This window comes from Rattus norvegicus, chromosome 8 (assembly GCF_021556685.1).
Source record: "Rattus norvegicus strain SHRSP/BbbUtx chromosome 8, alternate assembly SHRSP_T2T, whole genome shotgun sequence".
Lineage (NCBI taxonomy): Eukaryota > Metazoa > Chordata > Mammalia > Rodentia > Muridae > Rattus > Rattus norvegicus.
Genome location: NC_141541.1, coordinates 45,652,728 through 45,675,250, shown reverse-complemented (window position 1 = coordinate 45,675,250; position 22,523 = coordinate 45,652,728). Strand labels below are relative to the sequence as shown.

The 22,523-nt window shown below is 41.0% G+C and overlaps 1 protein-coding gene across 2 annotated transcripts; it reads left to right on the top strand.

The window, feature by feature from the left end:
• The first annotated feature begins 16,544 nt into the window (after positions 1–16,544).
• On the top strand, positions 16,545–21,342 carry LOC148004077 (disks large homolog 5-like). 2 transcript variants are annotated; one of them, XM_087564065.1, is made up of 5 exons: positions 16,545–16,712; positions 17,746–17,914; positions 19,128–19,277; positions 19,913–20,099; positions 21,048–21,342. In XM_087564065.1, exons 1-5 carry the CDS (start codon positions 16,586–16,588, stop codon positions 21,060–21,062), a joined length of 648 nt encoding a protein of 215 aa, XP_087420191.1. In that variant the 5' UTR covers positions 16,545–16,585; the 3' UTR covers positions 21,063–21,342. The 2 variants fall into 2 exon arrangements, with proteins under 2 accessions (XP_087420191.1, XP_087420190.1); XM_087564064.1 differs by lacking the exon at positions 21,048–21,342 and having other exon boundaries at positions 16,574–16,712; positions 19,913–20,183.
• Positions 21,343–22,523: the final 1,181 nt, after the last annotated feature.

Here is a 22,523-nt window from a genome sequence, read left to right as displayed (position 1 = left end):
TTGTTGTATATATGGGGTCTCGAGCCCCTTCGAGCTCTTCCAGTTCTTTCTCTGGTTCCTTCAATGGGGGTCCTATTCTCAGTTCAGTGGTTTGCTGCTGGCATTCGCCTCTGTATTTGCCCCATTCTGGCTGTGTCTCTCAGGAGCGATCTACTTCTGGCTCCTGTCGGTCTGCACTTCTTTGCTTCATCCATCTTGTCTAATTGGGTGGCTGTATATGTATGGGCCACATGTGGGGCAGGCTCTGAATGGGTGTTCCTTCAGTCTCTGTTTTAATCTTTGCCTCTCTCTTCCCTGCCAAGGGTATTCTTGTTCCCCTTTTAGAGAAGGAGTGAAGCATTCACATTTTGATCATCCATCTTGAGTTTCATTTGTTCTAGGCATCTAGGGTAATTCAAGCATTTGGGCTAAAAGCCACTTATCAGTGAGTGCATACCATATATGTCTTTCTGTGATTGGGTTAGATCACTCAGGATGATATTTTCCAGTTCCAAACATTTGCCTACGAATTTCATAAAGCCGTTGTTTTTGATAGCTGAGTAATATCCCATTGTGTAGATGTACCACATTTTCTGTATCCATTCCTCTGTTGAAGGGTATCTGGGTTCTTTCCAGCTTCTGGCTATTATAAATAAGGCTGCTATGAACATAGTGGAGCACGTGTATTAGAATGGCTACTCCAGCTTGCTTCTTCTGACCATTTGCTTGGAAAGTTGTTTTCCAGCCTTTCACTCTGAGGTAGTGTCTGTCTTTGTCTCTGAGGTGTGTTTCCTATAGGCAGCAGAATGCAGGGTCCTCGTTGCGTATCCAGTTTGTTAATCTATGTCTTTTTATTGGGGAGTTGAGGCCATTGGTGTTGAGAGATATCAAGAAATAGTGATTATTGCTTCCTGTTATATTCATATTTGGATGTGAGGTTACGTTTGTGTGCTTTTCTTCTCTTTGTTTTGTTGCCAAGACGATTAGTTTCTTGCTTCTTCTAGGGTATAGCTTGCCTCATTATGTTGGGCTCTACCCTTTATTATCCTTTGTAGTGCTGGATTTGTAGAAAGATATTGTGTAAATTTGGTTTTGTCATGGAATATCTTGGTTTCTCCATCTATGTTAATTGAGAGTTTTGCAGGATACAGTAACCTGGGCTGGCACTTTTGTTATCTTAGTGTCTGTATGACATCTGTCCAGTATCTTCTGCCTTCATAGTTTCTGGCAAAAAGTCTGGTGTGATTCTGATAGGTCTGCCATTATATGTTACTTGACCTTTTTCCCTTACTGCTTTTAATATTCTTTCTTTATTTTGTGCGTTTGGTGTTTTGACTATTATGTGACGGGAGGTGTTTCTTTTCTGGTCCAATCTATTTGGAGTTCTGTAGGCTTCTTGTATGCCTATGGGTATCTCTTTTTTTAGGTTAGGGACGTTTTCTTCTATGATTTTGTTGAAGATATTTACTGGTCCTTTGAGCTGGGAGTCTTCACTCTCTTCTATACCTATTATCCTTAGGTTTGATCTTCTCATTGAGTCCTGGATTTCCTGTATGTTTTGGACCAGTAGCTTTTTCTGCTTTACATTATCTTTGACAGTTGAGTCAATGATTTCTAGGGAATCTTCTGCTCCCGAGATTCTCTCTTCCATCTCTTGTATTCTGTTGGTGAAGCTTCTATCTACAGCTCCTTGTCTCTTCTTTTGATTTTCTATATCCAGGGTTGTTTCCATGTGTTCTTTCTTGATTGCTTCTATTTCCATTTTTAATTCCTTCAACTGTTTGATTGTGTTTTCCTGGAATTCTTTCAGGGATTTTTGTGTCTCCTCTCTATGGGTTTCTACTTGTTTATTTATGTTTTCCTGGAATTCTTTCAGGCATTTTCGCGATTCCTCTCTGTAGGCTTCTACTTGTTCTCTAAGGGAGTTCTTCACGTCTTTCTTGAAGTCCTCCAGAATCATGATCAAATATGATTTTGAAACTAGATCTTGCTTTTCTGGTGTGTTTGGATATTCCATGATTTTTTTGGGGGGAGAATTGGGCTCCGATGATGCCATGTAGTCTTGGTTTCTGTTGCTTGGGTTCCTGCGCTTGCCTCTCGCCATCAGATTATCTCTAGTGTTGCTTTGTTCTGCTATTTCTGACAGTGGCTAGACTGTCCTATAAGCCTGTGCGTCAGGAGTGCTGTAGACCAGTTTTCCTGTTTTCTTTCAGCCAGTTATGGGGACAGAGTGTTCTGCTTTCGGGCGTGTAGTTTTTCCTCTCTACAGGTCTTCAGCTGTTCCTGTGGGCCTGTGTCTTGAGTTCACCAGGCAGGTTTCTTGCAGGGGAAATGTTGGTCCTACCTGAGGTTCCGAGGCTCAAGTGTGCTCGTGGGGTACTGCCTAAGTCCTCTCCGCGGCGGCAGCAACAGAGAAGATCTGGGCCGCTCTTTCCGGGATCCTCCGTGCACCAGGGTTCCAGATGGCGTTTGGTGTTTTCCTCTGGCGTCTGGATGTGCGCAGAGTGCAGTCTCTTCTGGTTTCCCCGGCATGTCTGCCTCTCTGTAGGTTTAGCTCTCCCTCCCACGGGATTTGGGTGCAGAGAACTGTTTATTCGGTCTGTTTCCTTCAGGTTCCGGCGGTGTCTCAGGCGCAGAGGTCCTGCAGCTCCTGGGCCCTCCCCTACGGGAACTCAGAGGCCTTATACAGTTTCCTCCTTGGCCAGGGATGTGGGCAGGGGTGGGCAGTGTTGGTGGTCTCCTCCGCTCTGCAGCCTCAGGAGTGCCCACCTGACCAGGCGGTGAGGTCTCTCTCCCACTGGGTTTGGGAGCAGAGAGCTGCTGCGGGCCGGGCGTTTTCTGCTAATCTTAATAAAACAGTCTACAACACACGTTCATTATTGATCCTGTGTAGCACATTTTGACTAATATACATTCATATTTGTAGAGCTGTAGAAAAATTGACATTTCCAAAGGTATATGGAAGTAATCCTAATGGAGAACCATATGCTTCAGTCTTTCTTGCAATACACTGTCAATATGCCCCCACAGATAATGACCTCCAAAGTCATGTTGGGAAAAAGGTTTTGATAAATGCTGTTGTCCTAGACCATACATATGCTGTGTTTTTATTGTTGTGGATTAGGTGTAGAATGATCATGTATGTCAGTGGGTCTTTTTCTCTACTGTATGTCTGTGGCCTGTCCTGGGTGAATTTCCCTCATAGTCCAAAAAAAGGAATCACATTCCCTGTTGTAGATCATTGTTGGGAACCATGTGCTTCTTCTGAGAGAGCAGCAGAGGTTCTAACCTGTGAGTCATCACCACAGATCCTGCAGGTTCTAACCTGTGAGGCATCACCAAGAACCTGCAGGTGGCTTTTGTCTTTCCAGGGCATGTGCTCCCTTAGGTGGACATGGTACCTCAAATTAAACAGAGAGATCTCAGGAAATGTGTATTCTTACTGAGCTGTGCAGGCTCAATGTGTTAGGCACCCAGGCATCCATAGAGGGCTCAGGTGGCCCCACTGCTCATTGAGGATTCAGGATGTTCCTACAGCATCACTTAGTTTCCATATTAGAGCAGATCCTTCACCTAGTATCAATGATGACCATATCTACTATGCACATTTATAAAATACAGAATGGAAACTATCTTCCTGTAGGCCTGCTGCACATAATGAATTCTTTTGATAGATATTAAGAAATTTATCTTAATCTAAGCAGTTTAGGGAGGAACCTCAAGAGCAACCATAGTGAATGCAGCCTACAACTGTGAGCACATGTTTCTTTTGGATAGCAAGCCTGTGCAAACCCAGAACCTAGGTGGGCCAGTTCAAGCTGCCCTTTTTCCGTGGCAAATCTGGGTTCCTGTTGTAAATGTATTTTTTTCCAGGTGACTGATTTCCAATTTATGGAATTGAACTGACTTACTCAGAGTCTGAGTTACTCAGAAAGTTAAAATTCAGAAGGAATGATCCAGAATGTCCACAAAACAGTTGCTGTGACACCAAGGCTTTTAAGAGCTCAGCATCTAGAGAAGCAATGTATTGTTTGTTTATTCTCAAGCATAGGTCCTCTAGTCATTCATTAGAAGCTGACCATGCCACACAAAGGGTCGTCTGTATCAAAACAGAAGCTAGTGGTACCTAGATATCCACCACACTTTCACATTGCCACTGTATTTGAGGTTCTCAGTTAATATAAAAGGACCTGGAAGAGCTTGTGTCTTGCTATACATATTCCTAATTTATTAGCCTTCAAGACAAGGTGTGCTTTGTCTTGCTAATGCTACCACTGGCATACAATACCTTGCATAATTTCTACTGACATCTGTGACAGGAGACAATAGTTCAAGTTATCCCTTACTTGAATAAACTGTTCTTAGAGTAAATTGTAGTCTAAGTGGCCTTCCATTCTCTCTGACATTGTAAACATTTCCAGTCTTCAGAAAAGTCTGTCACTGTCCAGTACAAATCTTAAGATGTCCACACTGTCAGCTAGGTGTCTTCATCCAGCTTGCCCTGTAATTTTGTGTAACATTAGTTGTGTTCCAGCCTAAGGAGTTAATTCAATGTTACAGTACTTGCCAAACATGCTGAAAACCCTGGTTTCCACCCTAGTCCTATGTGCTATGCAAAAAGAAAATAGGGATCCCCAATTGCATTTGAAGTTTAGCCTCCAGCAAAAGAAGAGCCTTCATAGGAACTTTTAAGTAACTCTAAGCCCCAGCTTCACCACAGCTTCCTCCATTGATTTAATAATTAGTGTATTTTCATTAATGCTCACCATATTTGTGGTGTGCAAAAAATATGCACCATGTCAGTAAAGTATGGGCGCGCGTGTGTGTGTGTGTGTCTGTGTGTGTGTGTGTGTGTGTGTATGTGGGTGTCTGTGATTGTTCATGTCTATGTTTGAGCCTGTTCTTCCATGAACTCACTATAAAATTTTGTAAAATGAATTAGAAGTCTACAGTGAAAACTGTCGAGGTGCATGCAGACTTGGGTTACTACTCTCCCATGGTACCTTGCAGATAACACTGAAATTGTTTGCCTACATTAATACAGCCTAAATCCAGGCTATGCATGATTCTCAGTGAGATTTGGACATCGGCTCCACTACAGAGAGCGACAAAACTTCATTTATTACATGCTCTTGTTACCAAGGTGAGGGAATACTTCACCCCACAGAGAGTCTGGTAGGTTGTGATGGCAGCAAATGAACTCGCTTTTCCCTGTCCTGCCTGACTTTGTCAGCAGAGTGGGCATTCCTGCAGGAAAAACTTTCACATGCTTCTTTAAAAGCACCTGTTCCTCACCTCTAGATAAACTTGAAAATAGGCTTCTCCAAGTCAGTCTGAGTGCTCCTACTCCCAGCTCAGAGCTGTAACACCATAGGATCCTCCAGCCACACTGAAGGGTAGTTCCCATGGAGGAGTAGAACAAAGTGTCTCTTCTGAGAAGTGACTTAAAACAGAAGGTTGAGAAGTGATACTCAACCCCCCAAGTGCTTCTTCCTGGAGAAAGCAACCAGATCTCATTGTTAAACAGTGTAGGCTCCCACATGACCCAAGTCTTTGCCTGGGGAAATTTTCTGGAGCTTAGTTGCCCAGTCAGAATGGGGTTGCATTCTTGATCCATGTTCACTCCTACAACAAAAGTTCCTCCCCTAGAAGCCCATGAGTTGACCCAGGTCCTTCTAGGACCAACAGACAAGAGAGAACAGAGTGCATCCAAGGGGAGAGAAGAGGGCATAATTATTAAAACCTGGAGAAATCCCCCAAATCGGCCACCTAACAACTATAGGGTTTGTGCATATTGTGGATTTCGGAATCTTAAGGACAGACTTTTCTGTAACACCTGCTAGGTGAAGCTGAAGTCTACTGTGGGTGGGATTATCCCGGCAGGGAGGGGATCTGAGTATCCAGGACTGGCCAGCTTCTTCATTCTCCTGGAAGTAATTGTTGGTCAGCTCTAAATCTGAAGTGGGAGTTGGTTTTTCTCAACTCAAACAGGTGATATTTCAATTCTCATCCACTATGTGAGAGACACAGAGTTACCCACGGGGGATTTGAACTTACTTCTATAAAAGTGACTGTGGGCTGAAAGAGGGAAACCATTCCTGCCTTTAGCATTCTGCCTTTATCGGAGACTACAGAGACTAGGTTCCTGGAAAACATGTCCAAGCAGACAGACGTAACGGAGGAAATTTAGGTAAGAAAAGTAATGGGGACCGTGATTTCATATTGTGCCTTTAGCCAGAAATCTCTGATGTCGATAATGCAAGCAGCCTTGAGCCTGCTAAAACTTGTCACTATTTCACGGTGTCTCTGCACTTAGGACTGCCTCAGGTCCTCCTTATATGAAGGCCTCTCTTTTAAAAATAAATTGTATAAAGCAATGTTTATCAACCTGTGAGGCACAACCTCTCACACAGATTGCATATCAGATACCTTGATAACAGATACCTTGCATATTATGACTTATAAGAACAGCAATATTTATTATGAAGTAGCAATGAAACAATTTTATGGTTGGGGTCACCACAGCATGAAGAGCTGTATTAAAGAGTTGCAGCACTAGGAGTGTTGAGACCCACTGCCATAGAAGCTGACACATGGGAGCAGACTCCTCAGATGAGGAGAGGCACATGGCAAGGGATACTGTGTCCCACCCTAGCACCCAGAGGCACAATCTATCCCAGGAGTCTGTGTGCTCATCTTGTCTTCAGTTCTCCCAGGTTCAAGAAGAGCATTGATCATCTCAGGAGAGTCAGCTTGCACAGCCCACATCAGGCCCAATGCTTCCCTTCACAGAGAAGGATGTGGGTGTAAGTGACAGCCAGTGAGACTGAGGGACCTGATGATCATTTGCTCTGAACTGTGATTTCTTCACCTGTAAAAAGGAGGCGTTTCTGCTGAATTGGGTTGTTGTGGAGATGGACAGAGCATACACACTGATCAGGGCTTCCCTGGCATGGTTAATTGGAAATTTTCTCTGGTGATGCATTTAAAAGTAGAATCTCCAGCCACGTGGGGTTAGATGCTGGGAATCTTAAAGATGGTATAAACGTACTGTGACTGTAATGCTACCTCGAATTTACACCCTATGCTCTTGTTTAAATTTAAAAAGACGAATCAAGTATAAACTGCCAATGTGAAATAATCATGACCAGAATTGAGCTAATTCCTTTGAAGTCATTTAGTTTTTCTTTTTCTGCATCTATACTGAAGACATCTAGAGTAGCACTATTGAGATCATAAAGCCTTCTATTAAAGTGCTACCCATCCATTCCTCTCTCCTTGAGGACCTCTCAGGTGACTAAAGGAAACCTGATTTCTTGTCAGATTGTTCCCAGCTGGTGTGATCTCTCTGTCCATGGACCTTGCCAAACGCTGCAGAGCCAATGTGCTGTTTCACAACACAAAATCCAGACATTAATTTTACCAATGAAGTTCCCGGACTCAGATGCTGGTGTCAAGTAAAGCTCCCAAGTGTCCTTCCTAATTCACTGACGTACAAGAAGAAGGGCATTCTTGGTCCCTCTGAACACTTTCCTAAATATCCTTCAACTCAAAGACTTTCAATTGCCTTAGCTCCCTTCATTTGCTTTCAAGTCCTGCCTTGATCTGCTCTGGACCTAAGTGCACTTTTTACCTTTGCAAGAAAGGTGTGTGGTAGGTGAGCCATACAGTAATAAAGTCCATGTTTACAGGAAACTAATGGCTCTTGCATAAATGTCTGTGCCCTGGCGATGCCATAACACAAAATAGTTTTTCATTAAATAATACATTCTTGGTGATCACAGTGTGATCAGATATTTTGTAACCTAACTTTCAAATGTTCTCTCAATTATATAAATCAAGTTCCCTCATGTGTATTCCGGTCTTTCTCTGTTATGTCTGATTGCATCATCGTAGGAATCCCAGGGAACACAAATCATGGGCTTTTGAAACTGTTGTATATGGCCAACCAGGAAGGAAACCTATCCAGGAGACTACTGATACTTGACACATAAATTCACCTCCCTATTTTCATATAGTTTATGGTAAGAGGTCATCATTCCTGATTAAGTCTCATTATCCAGCGGGATAATAAATGGAAGAATAGGGATCAAGGAGGTCACCACACAAAGCAAAAGAATCCATCTCAGATGAAAATGTATGGTGTATTGAATCCAAAATATCCATGAATTTCAGGACACAATTTAAGGCCAAACCTAAGGACAATAGATATAGAAGCGAATTGCAATGGCCAAAAAAATACAAAAAGCCTACAGAACGCCAAATTAATTTTACCAGAAAAATTCCTCCCTTCACATAAAAATTAAAACACTAAATTCACAGATCCAAGAAAGAACATTAAAGGGAGTAGTACAAATATCCATTACCAAATGAATTCAGACCTATTTGAATTACACCAGAGTTCTCAATAGAGCCAGAAAATCTTGGGCAGATGTAATGCAGACCCAAGCTCCTATACACTGTGTAATTCACAATCACCATAAATGAAGAAACCAAGATATTACATGACAAAACCAAATTTAAACAATATTTTTCTCTAAGAAAGCACAACATAGGATAATAGGAGGTAAACTACAAGACAACGAACTAAATTTTACCCAAGAAAATCCAAGAAATTAATCATCTCACAATAATTTCAAGAAAGAGAAGCACACAAACATAATTTCCTCTATAACCAGAAAAAGAAGAGAAAGCAGCAATCATTGGTCTTTAATATCTAACCAGACCCTCTGTGACCAAACCCACAGCTCCTAGGGATTTAACTGCCAGCCAACTTGTATACAAGTATGGGTCTATGGTCCTAGGTACTGTGTATGAGAGGATTGATTTACTTTGTATCAATGTGGTTGTAGGACCTTACTCTGCTAGGCCTGTTGCCCCACCAAATGGAGATCCTAGAGGTGTGAGGCGGGAATGAATATGTGTGAGTTGGGGAGCACTGTTATATAGGGAAAGCTGAGCAGAAATGTGATGATAGGCTTCATTAGGGGATTTTGGAGAGAGGAACAACATTGGAAATGTAAATAAATAAAATAAACAATTAATAAGAGATAGCCAAAAATCAAATAAAAAGTAAAGAGGTAAAGGTAAAATTAAACCAACCAAAAAAAAAAAAAAAAAAAAAAAAGAAAAGAAAACACTGTGGGGGACTGACCTAATTCTGCTTGTATTTTAAAGCTAATTGGTAGAATGTATGACTGGTTAAAACTCCCAAAAAAGTGACTCTGCTCCCAGTTAATTGTGATTATAAAGAAGCACAGCAGAGAGATGGTGGAGGTGAGTTTTTGAGGGCTTTGCTAGAGAGGATCACTAGGAGGGAAGAAGGAAGAAGAAGCTGCCAAAGAAGAAAGGAAGAATGGATGTGATGGAGAGGAGGGAGGAAGCAGGACAGCAGCCATTAGTTAAGACAGAGGAAAGCCTGGTCCTGAGAACTGTCCAAGTGGAACAAAGAGCAGCCCAGATGCTGCATAGTAAGTAGGAGTTCAGAGACATTGTTTGGAAATTAGACCTAATTCCATGCAGGACAGGCAGCTGCCCAGCTACTGTGCAGATTAAGGGATATTATAAATAAATTAAAAACTATGTATAACCAGTAAGCCAGCTCTGTAGAGGATCCTAATAGGAATACTTTATTTGCAGGGAAGGATAAAATACCAGAGGACACAGGAAAAAAGTTTACACCACTAGGACAGTCAATCAAAAGTAGCCTACAAAAGTCTTAAAAATTAACAAACTGACAATAGTTAACACAGAAGTTTAAATAATATTTACATATCAATAACCTCAATTCCCTAGTAAACAATCATATATTTCGCCTGAAACAGGACTGCCATCATGAGAGATATAGAGGGTATACTAGGGAAACAGAACAAAGAACCATGTCCCTTTAGCAATCCTATGCAGTTTCTCTATCTAGTTGACAGAATAGATTTCAAACTCATCCTGTCCAGAAGACATAAGGATATTCACTTCATACTTTGCAATTACTAAAACATACTACAATTCTAAATATATACATATTAACAAAGGCTACCCAAATTTAAAAATGTATGTTATCAGATAGCTACAGATAGTTATAATAGTGAAACTACAGATTAGTTATAATAGTGGTTGTGATTTGTTTATTACTTCTCCATTCTGACAACTTAAGAGATCATATGCAAATAAACAAAATAGGAGAAGCAGAATTAAGTGACATGATCAGGCAAATGGAACTAAAAAACTACAGTGAACTATACATATATTTTCTATCAGCCTGTGGACATTACTCCAAAATTGACCACAGATTAGGAAAAAAAGAAGCCTCAGAAAATATAAGAAAGTTGAAGGAATGTTGTGCATTCTATCTGAGCCCAAAGGAATCAAACTGGTATCACACAATTAAAAGTACAGAAAATACACACACTCATGGAAAGTAAGTAACATATACAATACACTACTGAAGGATCAGGTGAGAAAAAAATAAGGAAATATTAAGATTCCTAGAAATGAGTGACATTGAAAACACAACCACCATCCACAGATCTATATGATACAATAAAAGTTTATGAATTATGTTACAATCACCAAAGTCAAAGGAGTGAACCCATATAATCTCTTCGTCTTCTGTCAGAGGTAGAGAATGTGGAGTGTGTGCTATTGGGATTATGCCTTGAATGGGCTTGCCACCTTCCCAATTTCCCTTTGCAATGATAACATATGTGATTTGGCATTACACATTGGATGTGTGTAATTGGCCATTTGATTTCATAGAGGGAATAATTAAGGGACTGCCTGCAGTTTTCTGAAGCTCTTTGGACAAACTGTGTAGACTGTGAAAGACTATAGGGCTTTTGGAAAGCGAGCTAAGTGCATTTTTCATTACGATATGTTTAAGATCCTATGGACAATTGGGAGTAGAATGTGGTCTTTTGAATGATAGTGGCTCCCATAAACTCACATGTATGAATGTTTGTTGCTGATTAGAGGAAAAGTGGGGGAAGAAGTAGAAGATATTTTTTTTTGTAGGATTGTTATGGGATTGGGTTTTGAGGTTCCCAAATTCCATACCATTTATACTTAACTCCCACTTTCTCTGTGTCCAACTTGCAGATAAGATGTAAGATCTCAGCTAGTTCTCTAGAAACATGGTGGCCTACCTGCTGCCATGTACCCCCACATACTGATCACAGACTCATGATCCTTGAAACAGTAAGCCCCAATAAACTCTTTCTTCAAAAAGTTCCCTTGCTAATGGTGTCTCTTCGAAGCCTAGAAAACAAAGATTGGAAGGAACACTTAAGTGAAAAATTTCTCAATAAAATCCTAGCAAATAAAATTCAGACATATCAGGTAGGATGATCAAGTTGGCTTGCCTCCAGAGAGCAAGAATGTTTCAACAAATACAAATGAATAAACAATACACAACATGAAATCAAGAACAGGAAACACATGATCATTGCACTAGAGGCAGACAATTTCTTTGGCCAATTCTCACAGTGATACATGAAATAGACCTGGAGAATCTGGGATATGGAGAAGATATACCTTAACATTATAAAGACAATATACACGGCCAACAGCATCCTAACTGGAGAAAATCTTAATGCATTTCCACTAAAATAAGGAATATGTCACAGATGTTCAATCTTTTCATCTAATCCAACTAGTATGTGAAGTCTTCTCCAAACAATATGAAAACAGAAATATGTAAAGGCATGTCCATATGAAGGAAAACAGTCAGAGTATTATCCTTTGAAGGTGATATGATACATATGTAAAGAACACTACGGTTACACTAGAAAATTCTTACAGCTCATGGACCCACTCACTGAAATCACATTAAAATCAATAAAATTCCTGTATACCAACAATAAATATCAACAAACATACCAAGAAAACAAACACATTCAGAATAGCCTTAAAAATCTTGTAATAAATCTAAGAAAGTGAAGACATGTTACAATGAAAACATTAAGAAAAATAACAAAAAACTAAACAAACCAGAAAATGAAAACACTTCTCATTTTCATGCATCAGTAGGATTAATATTGTTATATCAAATCCTACCAGAATCATCTACATGCTTAAATCAATCCCGTCCTAATTCTGATGTAGGGCTTCAGGGAATGAAATAAAGATCTCAACCAATGAAAGCACAAATGAGCAGGGCAGTCAGATACTACTACATAGTATACAGTACATCACTGCAGAACGCATCACCTTTAATAATTTCAAGTTCATTTTGGGGAATAGTAAAAAGAACCAAGCCTGTTAATATCATGAGAACAGACACAAAGTCTATAGGAATTATATAAAATACCCAGATATTGGTGTATGTACTTATCAGACTCTGGGTTTTGAAAAAGAGGCAAAACTAAGAAACAAAACAAAACAAAAAACCCACCACCACCACCACCTCCTCCACACACAAAGTGCAATTTTCAACCCGTTGGGTCCAACTACTTCCTGGGGCAATCACATAGAGACATACTTTATACAGGATATTTACATCACCATTCAAAAGAGTAGTAACCTAACTTTATGACTTAGCAACGATATAATTTTTATAGTTGGGGGTTGGTTACCATAAGGTGAAAAACTGTATTCCTTGAGATGCTTTTGGTCATGGTATTTTTTTGCAGTAACAGAAATGTGACTGATATGTAAACTATGTAAACTGGTAACAGCATTAGTGGACTTGTTTTGTGAGGAATCTCTTTTTTTTTTTTTTGGTGGACGGTGTAAGACTTTGGATAGGGAGAATTTTGAAATATTTAAGCAGATCATAACACTCCCTATTAGTTTGCCACATGGGTGACATAAGTATTGTGAGTAGTGTGCAAAATAGAGCCTCTCTGATGAGACTTGAAAGGATGGAGGAATTCTATTGGTGACTGGCTTAGAGGCAATTAGCAATATTTTGGCAAATAATCTATATCCTTTCGGCCTGTATACTAACAAGATACCTGAATCTAAATAAAAAAGTAACAGACCAATAGTTTTGAGCAAATTCAAAGGTAGATAATGTGTGACCTTCCTCAAAAGGTGTGAATGTGTGTTCATATTTTCAATTGTTAATGTAGCCAGGACTTCAGTTAATCCCTCCACATTCAGTACCTGGAAGCATTTGAAAGTGCAAGATCTCACAGGATTTGGAAAATATCCCAATTATCGTAAGGTCCCCAAACTTGTTGTCACCCCACAAAGATATGGATACAACTTTAATGAACATGACACCCAAACTCTCAAAGGAAGGATGGGTGGCTGCTTATTTGTCAGCAGTGGGTTATAGATGTTCATTGTCATTCAGGGGGTTGGTTGCAATTTTTACTGGTCATGGTCAGTGAGGAAACAGTAAAGGAGATTAGAATCAGGGATATCTTTCTTACTTGCTCTTTCTCTCCTCAAACCTTTTTCTCTGCTATCTATGGTTTTGGAAGCAGTAGAAAGGGGCTAACATGACAAAAAGCATAGATTATTCAATCTTTGAAGCAACACCAAGTGCCAAATACTTTAGGATGACATGGAATTTGAATGATGATAGAATTTCATATTATACTTGAATAAATGATTAAACTCTTGTTTAAGGTATAAGTATATGCATCTTATTCACAATACGGTATAAAATTCTAATTGTATAAAATTACTACTGTACACTGCCATGGATAATTAAGGAATGCAAATAGCACTATCCAACTATAAATACTCAGCGTTCTAGTGATGTTAGGTACTTGTTTAGTTAGGTACAGAAATAAGTTTTATTTAGCTTCTTGTATATGTATTCAAATTAAACAGTAAATCCTTTGAAAAAATTCCACATTTGTGCACTGAGATAGACTTTACATAAAAAGATGGTTCTCTAATTCTTTAGAGATCTGAAGAATCTGCCATTTCAGATGTCCTAGTAGTCAAAGCCTTTCCACAGTGGGAGAGACCTCAAGTCCGGGCAGTGTCCTCATGCTATTCTGAAGAAAATGATGGGCACTAAAGAACCCTAACTGGAGTGTCCTTCAAATGTGGCAAAGTGGTCATGGGGTGAAATACTACCCACTTACCTCCACTGCTGCCAGAAAGCTGTCCAGACTGTGGAGAAGAGGATCATGGGGAAGTCTATTGTCCCAGGCTTTGGACAGAAAGTGAGGATAGTCCTTCAAATGACCTACTTCACAGTAGTGTTGTCAGAGCCCCTGACCCATTCAATTGACACTGGATGCCACAATGACACAAGAATATTTGCTGACTGTCTGTCACGGTAGCCAACAATTTCTGTCATTTCTTTAGAATTGGAAGCTATTTTCTCTGAATTTCCTGTTTACTCAGGCAACCTTTCTCCTTCTCAGGTCTCAGATGGAGATGATTAGATAGTTTACTCTTAACCTTTTCTTGTCATGAGACTCAGAAGAGAAAACGAGTTCACCATCACACAGGAGTGTGACAACTAGGTACCTGACAGGACCAGGGGGGACAAGGGAGGTCCAGAATGAGGGGCTCGACAGACAACCCACTGGAGCATCAAAATGCCCGCCACAACCGCTCTGGCACCATAAATCCTGAGCCCCTACAGGTTTGACAACAGAGTGTGCATGGCCTGACTGCAGCCCGGGACTTTTCAAAGCTTGTATCACCCCCGAGCACTTCTGCTTGAGCAGAAAGGCAGATGCCCAGAAGCTGCTGCTATAGTAGGAGGCAGTTATGGCAGTTGGAGGTGGTGGTGGAGGAAGAGGAGGGATGAGAGAAGAGGGAGGAGTTTCCCTGGAAGGACCAGAACAGACAACATTCTGACTACTCCAGAACCTCACCCAAACCCAGCCCACCCCACAAATCCCAAGTCCACTGCCAAACCTCTCCATGCTAAGCATTCATTTCTTCATCCCCACTGTGTTCATTTTAGTTTTTTTAAACTCCTTTTTTGTTCTCTGTGAATTTCGCATCATGCAGCCCAACTCCGTTGATATCCACCATCACCTCATATCTGAAGTCCACCCTTGCATCCTTCTCCATATCAGAGAAAAAATAATCTATTTGTGGAAGTTGAAAAAAGAAAAAAAATGGCACTATGTCCACAAAAGAGGTGTAAAATTATAAAGATGAAGCACATAAACCCTTAAATTATTTAAAATTAACAAAATTGTTTTTCATTTCAGGAGAGTTGTTATGGCTAATAAGTGCAAGCTATGATAAATAGAGAATACAAAAGCTTAAAAAGTGAGAGAAAATGATTCAGGTACAAAATTTTACACTAATATAATTTAGTTCATGAAGTACCTTCTCCAATTTTGCCAAATACAAATGAACTAAATGTTGTGACAGTCATTCTTATCTGATGTATCCTATAAATTTTCTAATTTTATCTACCTGATCAGTGTTAAAGATAAAGTTATTTTTTTGGTGTAAAAGGGGAAATGATGAGGTGAGCTCCCTTTGTACTAAGGTGTGTCAACTTTCAATTTTTAGTTCTTTACTGGCAGAGAGCTAAGTGCTGGCAGGATTACTGTCTTGTCATTTCTACGGTCCATCATCAAGTTTGCTATTTTGTAGATGTTGGTCCTTCTCACCAGCTCAACACAAGTTGAGAGATCTCTTAGGTGTTGTCTAACTGCCGATTGCACAGAATAAAGATCTGAAGGCCAAGATATGCTGCAGAAAGTATGTGGGCAGAACTCCAGGCTTACAGAGGAACATAGGGTGAGGAAAGCTGAAGCTGGAGCTTCAGAATAGACATGGTAGGGAAGTGATATGGACCAAAACAGGGAATAGGGGTTAAGAGATAATCACCAGTTGGGTCTCAAAACTAGAAGAATGGGGTTAAATTTAGAGAAGATAGTGCATGCCCTGTGAAAGGCCTAAGACACAAACTGTCAGTCAGAATCTTATGGTAGAGCTTACAGAGGCCTGTGAGCAATGCTCCTTTGGTGACATTAGTAAAAAGAGGAGAACCCCCAAGCAGCATGAGGGTGCCTACATTGCTAGCTCCTACATTTCACTTTCCTTTGGCAATTGGAATCCAAACTGTTCCGAACAACATAATGATTTCAACTCTTTCTCCTAAGGGATTTTGTGGCAACTGTCGAAGGCTAAGCTAACGACAAGGCTTCATGAGTGTTCCCATAACACACACCCATGTCGCAACCTAACCTACAGGCTATTTCTTGATGTGATTTCAAGCACGTGTACATAAGGAGACAGGAGAACCTTCTGACTGCTTATTCAAACTGGTATTATTTCTCAGGAATTTTTAATGGCTGATGTTGATGAGTAAGGATAATTTGACTTAAGATGAGATATTTTTGGGCAGGATTTAGAGGGAAAAATTCATTAAAATGCATAGGAATTACTCAGGTTTTTATAATCAAGCCTTGACGAAAATTTGGTCTTGCAAGCAGGAGTTGCTCAGTGGCTATGCCCTGGGAAGGTCTCCAGGAAAGGGCACCTCAGCTTATGCACTGTACAGGGAGATTATTAGCAGGGAGGCAATGTCTGTTCACCATGACATCAGCGGTCCCTTCTTGGACATTCTATTGTGTCCTAGAGAGTTCTTGGCATCCTCTGTGATGTCACCAGCGTTGTAGTAACCACCAGTGCCCTACTTTTTCTCAGTCCCTGCCTGGCACATACACAGGAAGACATGTTTTCCCGGCTTCGCAAGAATTTTGGGAGAGTGAACGCCGATTTTGGACAGACTGGAGTGAGGGAATCTCGCCTTTCATCAAAAATAAATGATGGACAACGAAAGCTGGCCTGGGGAATGCTGAGTAAGTTCTGTGAATTGTATGCTGAGCTTTCTGTCAGAGGGAGAATAGGCTTAGGCTGACCTGTCTAGCAATAGGCCAGAACAACTGGAGTATCTGCAAAGGAATTGAATTTCCATGAAGATCACAATTCCTAAAAGTCAAGGATTTCAGAACATTAGTTTGCCCATCCCCAAATGGGGGATATGGTAAGGCCAATGCCATTATTCTGTGAACTTCTGGCCTTCACTTTTAACGTGCATATGATACGTTACATTGATATAATAACACGATCAGGAGACACTGAGTGTCCAACTTTATTGAACTTAGACAGGGCATCAATCTACTTCACTCTCATTGCTTCTTTAAATAAAGTAGATCTCTGTCTTCAGTATCAGAGAGAGAATTATGCTTCTGGCCTTATGTTCTTAGAACTCCTCTGACTTTTTCAAATTGGCAGAGATGGGACATCCTTAGCATTATAAATTAGAATTTGTGTGTTACAAACATTTTTTTACAGTACTAAAACTATTTGTAGCAGGTAGACCAAGATTCAGCCTGTAACCAATTGGCACTTCTGTGGCATTTGGTGTTTCAGTTAGGGGAATTGATAAGTCCGTTGACCATGACATCCCCCACAATGCTTTTAAATTCCAAATGGTGTGGCCTAGAGTATCAGTGCAGGACATCTGAGTATCTCCAATCACTCAAATCTTTTGGAGGTTGAATTTATCATCTGACTTCTGAAAGTACAGCGGTGAGGGTCCTGAAAGAAAGTTGTACCCTGTTAAGTTGATAACAATCCCGTAGAAGCCATCTCTGTGGTACATGGAGCATGGGTCAGCAGGCATAGGGAACACCCGGCATCTGACATCTCTTGGTCTCTATAGAGGGTTGGGAGAGTTGACTTCCACTGAGGAGGTCTCTTAGGCAACAACAAACTCTTTGTGGTGACACTGTGGTCTACACATGCTCTCCTCCTGTTTGGGGCTTGCCATGGTCTATGCACACTCATCAGTTTCCCCAAAAATGTTCACTTGTGTTCTTCTACCTACAGACGATGGGAGACTGACATCATCCCCTGGCCCTGTGGTAATCAACAAGGACGCCAACACGGAGAACACAGAAGAGCAGAGACTGATTAGACAGCTGCAGTCAGCTACTGAGGAGAGAAATGAGCTAAGAGATCTCCTGACTTACGTGACAGAGAGATACAGGAACAACAGGTATGCATTGCTCCAAACTGCCTTGTGTCACTCATGGACCTGCAATGTCACCTACATCTTATTCTATTAAGGTGTTGGGTCTAGAAAGCTGTGCCTCCCAAAATACTCGTCCTAAACCTCATTTCTGATATAGAGGAGATTCAGAACCTGACCCTTGGTCAGGAGTGAGGTGGGAAATGGTCTCATCTGCTGCCTCCAGCTGAAAATCTGAACTTGTGGCCTTAGTGAGGATTCAGGGATAACGTTCCTGGAGCATGAGTTCCCAGTGTGCATTTGGAAAGCCCTTGACAGGTGGTAGCTTTGCAAGCTTCTAGGTGCTGTGAGTTTGGGTGTGTGCTAGGAAGGTGACTGAGTGCTGGACTCTTCTTGCAGTAGCCTGAGGTGACAGATCCCAAATTGTTCATCTCAATGTTTGACTAGATGGCCAGAGACACAGGGCCTTTCCTTCTTTTTTGTTTACCTCTGAGCCAATAATGTGGCATGCATTTTTTCTGATTCTGATTGTGTTCTCCGTTTGCATATTTCGCTCCCTTTTTCATTCTCTTACTGTTTACTTTTCTTTTCCTGTGTGTGTGTCCCAGTTTCTGTGTCTCTGTGTGTACACACCTACATGCATATGCACAATTTTTATATGTTTATATTTCCCCCCACACTTGGAATCTAGGGGTCTATGTTTTTTCCTGAGTATATTCATGTATAACAATTTCATGGTGATGTGAGTGCTTTGTTTTGGGAGCCCCTCTTCAACTGCACACTTCTTTAGCAATGTGGTCACATTTGTCTGTATATTTGTGCCATTTGGGCAGATTATACTTTTGTGGCGATTTATGTTCTCAACTCCATAATTGTGTGAATTGTGTGTCTCTACCATATTAATTATTCAGGATGTAGAATTCCTGTTGTCAAAACAGGAAAAATGAAATCACAGTTTTCTAGGTCTTGGATGTGGGAGAGCTGTGGCCTAGGCCCTTGTTAGCATAACTAGCTTGACTGCAGATCCAGCCCTTCTGAGTGAAGAAAGGGAACCTGGGAACCCTTTATCTCGATGCCGAGCTTATGGGGTCCTGGGCCCAGAATAACAAGTTTCTGAAGCTGAAGAAGCTTCCAATATGTAGAACTCAGAAATTGTCCTCCCAGGGCTGGGGTACTAGAAGACCCAGCCTGAGTTCATATATTCCTAAACGCAGATGTTCATTGGGTTTTACTCTCCTAGGGCCAGCCGCTACATCAGGTCAAATCCATTTTATGAAAAATTGAAGATAAAGGAGAGGGAGGTCATGTCATTACTGCACAACTTAGAGATGAGGAACATCGAGCATTGTGAGAAATTTCAGGAGCTCCAGAAGGAAATTAACTTCTATCGGTGAGCACTGGTCAGAGAGGCCATTAACTCTGCTTTGCCCACAGGTGCCATCCTTTGTTCTGACTGGAGGTCTAGCAGCTCTCGCTCCATGTCTTGTGCTCTTTAAACATCACTGTGTCTTGGGCCTTTTGGACTCAGTTTTTAGGTCCACAGGAGACTGTTACTCATACCCAGAGTGTCTAGGCATCTTCAGAAGGCTCTAGGTAGACCAGTACTTATTCAGCTCACCAAATGGCTAATAGGCTGAACTGGGCCTCTGCGGTCACACCAGGTTTAACAAAACTCAGTGTGTGGACCACATGGATAACATGACCTTCCCTTAATTCTACTGACCTCCTTTGAGGGTATTTGCCCACTATTTATTAATGTTGCCCCCATGCCTTTTGCTTCCATGGATAGATGTATATCCCCTGTTGTTTTGGAGAGAAATGAACGCTTTTTGGTACTTGGGTCACAGAAACAATTTAGTCTTCCCTGAATTGGCTGTTTGATGTTTGTGCAGCAGCCTTGTGTGTATCAAGATGTATTCTATGAAGTTTTCACTTGTATCTGGGTCCAGAGCGTGTTTGTGAGACTTGCGAGTAGGAATGGGAGGAAGAGGGTGCAGGATCTAACTATGCAGTGTGTGTTTCCAGGAACCTGCCCAGCCGGATCCATATGGACAAGATATGTATGCAGAAGAAGTTGTTCCCATTCAGAAAGGAGAGCAAAGCAGAACAGCTTGATTCTGCACCGCTGCTACAGAAATTTTTGTTTGATTTGAACAAGAAAGATAAAGACGAACAGGAGAAAACCAGCAACCTCCAGACCAAGCAACATCTGGTAGGGACAAGCAGCTGTGTCAGCCTAAAATTATCTGATTCCATTTGCCAATTTGATACATGTTTGCTTTCCCTACCACCTTAATAATGTACACTCCAACAATACAACCACCTCATGCTATGGAATGTTCATTCCTCTGTCTGTGCACGAGTATTCTGGGAAGACAACCACTTTTCAGGAACTGACTTATTAACAACTATGCTTTGGTGCTCTTTTTGAAGCTGCAGTCTGGAAATGGTGACAGATGAATAACCTATCATATTATTGCATGTCCCTGTGATAGAATGGATGCTATGTAGCGCTTTGAACAAGTTTTGTTCCTGTGATAAATGATATTCTGTGGTCATGTGACCTCCAAGTTGGGAAGCACCTTTCAGGGATAAGAACCGAGTGCATATGGCAAATTATTCTTTGTCATTGGCTTTCATCTTGGTGACAGGTTGACTTCTCCTTTCATCCTGCAACCCAATGAGGTCTCTTCCCATTGCCCTGTTCTTGGTTTGCACTGGTTAAAGTCTGAGGCCCAGATGGGCAGCCCACATTACTGTCAGGGTTGTTGTAGACTTTGCCCTGCCCACAGACACACCAGCAATGTTATCAGTTAACACATCAATGGTGACCTAAAATAGAGCTGAGTGGGTAGAAGGCAGCAAGCTGATAGCTAGCATGCAAGTCCCCAACACATCAGTTTCTGAATAACTGCCTTCCTCTCCCTGGTTTCAGGAATTGCAAAAGAGCTAGAATGGGACACACAGCAGGAAGAGAGCCTCCTGAAGAATAGGTTGCTTTCTCAGGATTCCCCTGCGGACCGCCATCCTGAATAATACCAACATTTTTTTGGATGAATACTCTCCCTCATAGTTTAATTTATTTTTTGCTAAGAAACACTAAATTTATCTTTCACTAAGCCAGTCTGACTGATTGATATCTTATTCTCTTTCTGTTTAGGATAACACCACTTGAGAGACCACTTGGGAACTGCATTGCCATTTTGCCTGCTAGAGGAGAAACAGCAATATAACTGTGCTTCTAAATGTTCACTAAGAATATGCTGTTTAGAAATATTTTTGTTATGATCTTAAATGAAGTTTTTGTTTTGTTATTTCATAGTTATATGTTCTTGTTAATATTTTTCACATCTGAAAATACTTTTATATATTTATATTAATATACATTTTAATCATTTTTGTTTTAAATTGTATTCCTTATGAATAAAACTTGATTTGTAACTCTTGACTCTTTAGACCATCTTGCTTATTCAAGTGTTCTGTTCCCTCTTGTGCTCTTAGAACTGACAGCTAATGATGGATTCTGCATGGTCGAGAGTTCCTGGGCTAAATAGTAAATTCAAAGCCACCAATGCTTACCTAGAGTGATAGTGTGTTTTGTGTGGATAATGTGTTCTTTTCTTGGATGCACATTTTATGATGTGATTACTGCCATACTTTATCCATGCGGTCATGTTTTCTGCTAATCTTTTTTTTTGAAAAATTTTTTTAATTTATTTAATAATTAATAATAATTCTTTGGTTTCCGGGCAAACATCCCCCTCCCCCCTCCCCTTCTTTATGGGTGTTCCCCTCCCAACCCTTCCCCCATTGTGGTCCTCCCCCCAACAATCTAGTTCACTGGGGGTTCACTCTTAGCAGGACCCAGGGCTTCCGCTTCCACTGGTGCTCTTACTAGGATATTCATTCCTACCTATGAGGTCAGAGTCCAGGGTCAGTCCATGTATAGTCTTTAGGTAGTGGCTTAGTCCCTGGAAGCTCTGGTTGCTTGGCATTGTTGTACATATGGGGTCTCGAGCCCCTTCGAGCTCTTCCAGTTCTTTCTCTGATTCCTTCAATGGGGGTCCTATTCTCAGTTCAGTGGTTTGCTGCTGGCATCCGCCTCTGTATTTGCCCCATTCTGGCTGTGTCTCTCAGGAGCGATCTACTTCTGGCTCCTGTCGGTCTGCACTTCTTTGCTTCATCCATCTTGTCTAATTGGGTGGCTGTATATGTATGGGCCACATGTGGGGCAGGCTCTGAATGGGTGTTCCTTCAGTCTCTGTTTTAATCTTTGCCTCTCTCTTCCGTGCCAAGGGTATTCTTGTTCCCCTTTTAGAGAAGGAGTGAAGCATTCACATTTTGATCATCCATCTTGAGTTTCATTTGTTCTAGGCATCTAGGGTAATTCAAGCATTTGGGCTAAAAGCCACTTATCAGTGAGTGCATACCATGTATGTCTTTCTGTGATTGGGTTAGATCACTCAGGATGATATTTTCCAGTTCCAAACATTTGCCTACGAATTTCATAAAGCCGTTGTTTTTGATAGCTGAGTAATATCCCATTGTGTAGATGTACCACATTTTCTGTATCCATTCCTCTGTTGAAGGGTATCTGGGTTCTTTCCAGCTTCTGGCTATTATAAATAAGGCTGCT